Below are 7,027 nucleotides of genomic sequence, written 5' to 3'. Positions count from 1 at the left end.
TGAAGTCTAATAAAAATTTATTCAATACTAACTCATAAATCTCTAAAATGTTTTCAAATGAAATGTTTGACCATTAATGTTAAGGACATAATTAAAAGCCCATTAAACATAACTTGGTGTAAACTTCCTCAACAAAAGTAGCTTCAACAAATCCAGTGAAGAACTAAAAACAACAGAAATTCATAATACTAATTTAGAAAAAGTGAAAAAAGTACATCTTAAGGCACTTGGTTCAGGGCAGTTCAAGAGCAATGCACATGAAAGCAAAATATGTTACATGTAACAATACACGTATTAAGGTGACAAACAATGATGACACCCAATATAATCTCATTTACCTTAAATTAGAAAAAAAGAAGAAACAAAATCAACAAAAAGGCTGATTTTTTTTCAAGACAGTACATGTGGTGGTTCTTTTCCGTTCAATCTGAAAACAAAACCAGAATAAAAATACATTCTTGTAAGCGATGAAGAATAGAATAAATTCTTAACTATTTATTTAACATAGCCTTGTTGAAAAATCGAAAACAACCAAATAAGAGCTTAAATCTGAATGCACATTCAACTTTCCACCCGTCTAAGGACAGAATGGAACAGCTGGGTTAAGTGGTGGCAGCTACAGAGCCTTTCTTCTCGCTGAAGAAGCTCTTCAGCAGCATGACCTGACCAATGCCAATAACAAACAAAAAAACAGCCTCTCCAAAGGACCAGTAAGTGACCCGCTGGAGGAGGTGCTCTGCCTTTGTGCGGTCCTGTGCTTCTCTTAGCCTGTACCATGTTTGAGAATCCGCCACCACCTTCAGGATCTCATGGATGGCGACGCAGGACGACTCCAACTGCAAGAAGAAATATACATTCATTCATCTTCTAAACCCATGTTTGTCCCTTTCGGGGTCATGGGGCTGCCGGACTCTAACCTGGCCACCTGTGGGTGAAGGCAGGGCCACAATCACACACACTTACACACTCGTATTCACACTTAGGGACAATACAGAGTAACCGATGAACCTATGAAGCATGTTTTTTGGACGAGGAAGTCGGAGTCCCCGGAGAAAACTCACGCATGCACGGGGAGAACAAGCAATATGCATTATAAATATATTTTTAAAAATCATCAGTCTTTTAAGATTATACAAGGGAACAAACTCACCAGGATAGGGTGATATCAAAACCAAAATATTATTTTTGTAAGAAGACGCTTTGGTCTTGACATAAATAAAAAGGTTGTTTCGACATGGCTGATAACTTCTCACTGGTAGGACTGTCTGTTCTCATCCTGAAGGTTTGTCACACCCCCACTGCAAAACCGCTGAGGGAGCAGCTTGAAAACCAAGAGCTCAAAATGCTGACTGAAGTGTGAACTATCATTTCTAATCAGGTATAGGATCGGAGGAGAGCGATTTAATCAACTGATTACATGTGCGGGACGAACACAACGGCCGGCGGTTCTTCCTTCACACTCTTTTTGCTATGCTGCTGGCAGAAGCACTGCAGTCATTCAGTCATCCGTATGTACCCAGCTTACGCTAACTGAGGGTACCTAACTGATAACACTCTGGTGCCCTGCAAAATTCAGCAAAACAGCAGTAGTTCAAAAGGAAATTTGTTTTCATTTGCTAGATTTGGATGATTTTATTAAAATAAAAGATCTTAGTTTCCGCTGAGTAATTGTTTGTAGACTATTGTTTCGGAAAATAGTGTTAAGACATTTGTTTCTTTTAGAAATGAACCAAAACCTTTAAGTAAATGAATTGCAAATAGATCGTATAATGAATCAAGCTCATGTCCCACAATCTCATACCAGCCCCAACCCCTGCAACTTACACAGCTGAACCTAAGATAAAATACAAATAATGAGGGTTTATAAAGTTAGGTCTAAACTCATGTAAAAACAAATCAATGAAAATGAGCTTTTTACATTTTTGGAAACATGAATTAGTAGCAGGTCATTGCAGTGGGTCTGTGGAAGGGGTCTGATATTAAATGTTGTTCTGATACGTTATTCTGATGCTAGCTTTAATGATTTTAGTGTTAACAGAACTATAATTAATTAAAACCTAGTTTGTTTTTTAGCTAGGCAGTTGTGACAATATTTGAGCAGGTTAAGGCATTTTTGGGAGATTTGCAAAGCCCACCATTGCTTACAGTTCCAAAGGCTAATATGTGACCAACTTTGTCTCCACCTAGTGGACTTCCCTTGAACTGCAGTACCAGTAATCTACAGTGGGGCACTAAATATCAACTTACTCAACTGTTATTTGTAATGTTTCCTAAAAGACGGCACAGTATCTTGGTAGTTAATAAAATTTAAAAGGAACAACTTAATCTCAGGCTCACCTGAGTCAGTGCTGTGCTTCCAGTCATGCTCTGAAGGAGTGGTTCCTCATCTCCATATCTGAAGTCCAGATACACCGTTTTGTGCGTAAAGGTGGAGAACTCGTTGCTGAAGCAGACCTTGTAGACTCCCTTCATGGTGGTGGTGTGGGAGAAGCTGTCATACTGCTTCTTCCTCTCATTGTAAAGGACATTGTTCTGGGGATCTGTAACAAAGCTGTCCACGTCATAGTTGCCTCCTGAAATTACCTGAAAGACAAACCAATTAACAGAAAACATCAAACATGTTTGGTAAGCAAATAAGTCTCCCTAGCTAAAATGTGTTTATTTACTTTAACAGACATTATTTCAGTTCTTTTTTTTTTTTTAAGCTTACCAGCATTACCATGACATGGACAGCTCTAACGGAAACTCACTTGAAAATCTATGTCAAACTTCACGTCTTTCTCTAGTTCCTCATAAAAACACTGCTTTTCGTTGTCTGGGAGTTCAAAGGTGAGCTCAGTCGCCGTCACCGCACACACGTGCAGGAGCAGGTAAGTCAGTCCCCGGCGGAGCATCGTCACGGCAGCACAAGAGAAGATCTGCAGAAACCTGAACTCTGAACTATGGAGAAATCTTACTTGGTTGAGTCTGACGTGGCGCGAGCGCGAACTACTTCCGGGATAGGAATATTCGATTTTAATTATTTATTTATTTTGTTATTTTCACATGAAGTAACCCAACAAAATCCTTAATGTAATGAAATGCAGGGGGGGGGTGCAACAACAAATATTTAATCTTAAACAAATAGTTAAAATACACGAAATGAGAAAGCTATACGTTTCTCCAATGCGAAACATGCGATTGCATACGGAATTCCAGATGTTGCCAGGTCCGTGTGTATAAGAGTTGATTAAAATGGCTAAGTCAATCTTTGTCAGCTAATCCAAAGCTCATTAGACTTGTATTTTTGTTTTTTCAAGTGTTGACAACATGCGGTTAGCTAGTTTTATTTTGAAAATCCCTCTGGATTCTACGCCTCTACATCCGGGTAGTTGATGTTATTTACTGACTTATGTACCGTTTCTTAAAGTATGTACAAAACAAACGAACTAATAATAATAAATAATAGAAAATAACAATAATAATAATAATAATAATAATAATAACATATGAAAATTGTCTGATTTGGATGTTAAATGTATTGTTATGTATCTTTTGTAATGTATATACCCCCCCCCCCCGCCATTCCAATGTCATGTGGTCTACTTGTTTTGTATATTTGTTGTATTTTTACACATAATGCATTAAAACAAAATTATATTTTACTGTAATATTTCTAGGAAATAATAAACCTCTTAAAAATATTAACTCATCAAGTATTGTATAACCTTTGGCCTATCTAAAAATATGATTAACACTAGAATAGGGTTGTGTTAAGTTGTACCTTTGATTCTTGCCTCTATATTCTAGAATGTTTGTGCAAGATATTTGTCTGTCATTGAGATTGAATAGAAAATATCCCACTTTATGGATAGGAAAGATTTATTTTCACTGAAAGACAGATTGTATCCAACTTTTCCGTGTGTGATGGGCAAGGATACAATCTTCACTCGGGGATCATCTTGGATCTTCCTCACCAATGGGGAAAGATCATAGCTTTGCTTTTTGCAAAATTCATGATGAAGAGTTTTGATCATCATTTCCATCTGCCCAACAAACTATCCACTATAAATGGAAACTTGGACATTTTTAGCACCTTGTTGCATTATGGTTCACAATTTTAAGATAAAATTGTAAATGCTGTCATCATGAGGGTGCAGAATGTCAGTGATTATTCCTTCTCAATAAAGCACTATAGTTTACTGTGAAGTTCAGCAGTGCACACTTTTTGCATTGGTTCCTTAATTTCTGCATTGTTGTTTTGACGTATTAAAGCAGCCCTTAGCAAAAAGTAGTACAGAAGTTTCTTTTATTTTTTATTAAGGTTACTTGAGTATCTGTATGTCAGTATTCTACAGCAAACACACATAAACACACCTACACACAGACATAGTAACGACCCAGCTGAAACAAGAGTTGTTGGAGAGCTGTCCGTGCCCCAGACACTATACGACCTCAAACGTTATCAGAGAGGGACAAGTACACATAGAAACAGTACATAATCTTCTTTCTAGCATCAATGCCCATCTATTTGAACAAACCCACAAACAGCCAAACAGCATGGATCTCACTTCTGCTCACAGGCCCCCCACTCATGGTGAGGAACTTCACACCCAAGATTCCCCAGTTCCCATGAGTCTTAGGAACTGAAGGCCAGGCTAACCCACAGGTCGGCAAACTGTCCACATCTAAGAGGGTTAAGTGTCCCCACAACACTCATATAGCTGAAAACTCATGCTCACAATTCTTTGTTCCAACCACCGCAACAGTCTTCTTCTCAGCTGAAGTAATTCCTCTGCAGTCTCAGCTTCCTGCAGGGCTGCCCCCAGGCTAGATGGCCTCGCCAGCCATGCATGCTGGCGCAGATGTTCCGGAGCAAGTCCTCTGAGGAAGGCATGGAGGCTCAGTTCCTCCACTGCAGCAGGTGGAAAGGTTGAATAACCCTGCCGAGCGAAGAGCTGCACATCAGCGGCGAAGGTCCCCAGGCGTTCGTCGTCTCTACGGCTGCTGTCGGTGCCGCTCTGTCGAAACCTGCTCTCCAAAGCGTCGTTCCAATGCTGCTGTCAATGCCGACAGGTCTCGCTGTTCCGCAGAAGAGAGGTCCAGTAGTACCTGGAGTGTAGCGCCCTCCAACGCCAGGGCTAGGTGTAACAGTCTCTTTGGGACTCCAGCCCCCATACCCGGACGCCAAGTTGACCTGAGCCAGGTGTGGTTCCAACGGTGTTAAGCTATTGTATCGCGGAAGTTTTATTGGGTTGCGTACTGCCATCACAGACTGCTCTGGACGGTTCATTACCGGCGTGGAAACCCGACCTGCAGGGACAGACTGCAAATGATGGCGGGTGCTTGTACCACCAGGGAGATAATTTCGCCCTTGCTCTTCGCTTGTCCCGAGTTGCCTCCAGGATGCAAATTTGTCACTCTATCTCTGCCATCTCTCGCTCCATGGCGTAGCTCTCCATGACGTAGTAGCACCGGCTGACCCCATCCCATTTATGACACCAATAAAACAACCCAGCTGGTATGTCACTATAGCTGGGAATCAAGAGCAAAACTGCTAATTAATTGGCTGCATTGTGGAACTGCCTGTGCCCCAAACACCACACGATTCCCAACAGTCTCAGAGAGGGAGAAGTAAACAGAGAAACAGATTGCCCAATCTTCTTTCCAGCATCAATACCCATTTATTTGAACACACAACAAACAGCCTAACAGCATGGATCTCACTTCTGCTCACAGGCCACTCACTCATGGTGAGGAACTTTACACCCAAGATTCCCCAGTTCCCATGAGTCTTAGGAGCTGAAGGCCGGGCTGACCCCCAGGTCGCCACAATATATGTATGCAGTGTAGGATGTATACCAACTGAATACTTCTCCATGCTAATTGGAACATTTTAAGTTTACAATATATAGGTAGTGTAAAAAAATAATCTTCAAGTATACTGCTTCACTTTTAGTATAGACTAAGGATGCTTGTAGTACACTTAACTAACTTTTTGCTAGGGGAAGTTCAATGCCTTTATTCTGAAATACATAGCAATTTGTAGATCCTGAGGTTTTTTTCTCATCTGTCAATGCAGAATTTAATCAAAACAAAGTCATAGGTGCCAATTAACCAATTGTTATACTGTTTTAAGGCTTAAAGTGTTTTTGAACAGTCAGTATCTGTTTCAACTAAAAGAAAAAACAATAAGTAAATGCATCAAAAAGCTTCTTATAAAGACACAAAAGAGTTTTTGGGTGTTAAAAATGGATTTTATTAGAAGTATTGGTGCAGGTGCAGGAAAAATGTATCATGAAATAAGTAACCTTTTCCTCCTTACTGAAAGTGCTGCAAATTTTGCTCTTGAGAGGAGACATGATCCTCCACCTGGTGTAGAGAGGAGGTTGATGCCTCAGGCGCCGAGTCAACAAAGACAGTGAAATGATCCAGGCGTCTGCTCACTGAGAACTGCTCACCTGCTCAACTGAGGACACTCATCTGTTTGTACAAAAACTAACCTGTTTGGTCATTTGTTGAGCTATATTATGTACATTAATAGTTTTTGACTATTAATATTTAATGGGGAGCTTTTTTAATAGACTAATTTAATGTTACTGGTAAAATCACAAAGACAAACTCCAAGTCTCATAATTTATGTCAAAAATTAAAACTATTTCTGTCCATACTATGATTTCTTACCCCCAATATATTGTTCGTTTAATGATGCAAACATTTTGGTTAACATGCAGAAATGCAAAGTATATAAGCAATTGCAAAAAAAAAAAATACTCTAATTACTTACCAACTTTTGAATTCCTGCTTAATATCTTCCGTTCGACTTCTGAACTTAGCATTCCTGTCTAATGTTGGGCTGATTTTCAAGTTTTTTGCTTGAATAAAAAAATCCTACCGGGTTGGGTTTTTCTATTTTTGTCACATGTTCTACACTGAAGGTATGTTGCAGTGTTCAATTGTTCTAAGCAGAGACATAGTGCAACCAAAATAAAATGTTGTAACTTGGGCAGTTAGCCCACAGGCTATGGGGCTCACAGGCACCTGTAGG

The 7,027-nt window shown here is 39.8% G+C and overlaps 1 protein-coding gene across 1 annotated transcript; it reads right to left on the bottom strand.

The window, feature by feature from the left end:
• tmed3 (transmembrane p24 trafficking protein 3) lies at window positions 1-2,981 on the bottom strand. The gene is made up of 3 exons (XM_023953585.2): window positions 2,751-2,981; window positions 2,338-2,583; window positions 1-836 (listed from the first exon to the last, which is right to left on the bottom strand). The coding sequence occupies exons 1-3, from the start codon at window positions 2,892-2,894 to the stop codon at window positions 603-605; spliced, it is 624 nt and encodes a 207-aa protein (XP_023809353.1). The 5' UTR covers window positions 2,895-2,981; the 3' UTR covers window positions 1-602.
• Window positions 2,982-7,027: the final 4,046 nt, after the last annotated feature.

Source organism: Oryzias latipes, chromosome 3 (genome assembly GCF_053564925.1).
Source record: "Oryzias latipes strain Hd-rR chromosome 3, Olatipes_Hd-rR_3.1".
In the NCBI taxonomy this organism is placed as follows: domain Eukaryota; kingdom Metazoa; phylum Chordata; class Actinopteri; order Beloniformes; family Adrianichthyidae; genus Oryzias; species Oryzias latipes.
The sequence above is the reverse complement of the archived record's forward strand: the minus strand, read 5'-3'. Positions and strand labels throughout refer to the sequence as shown.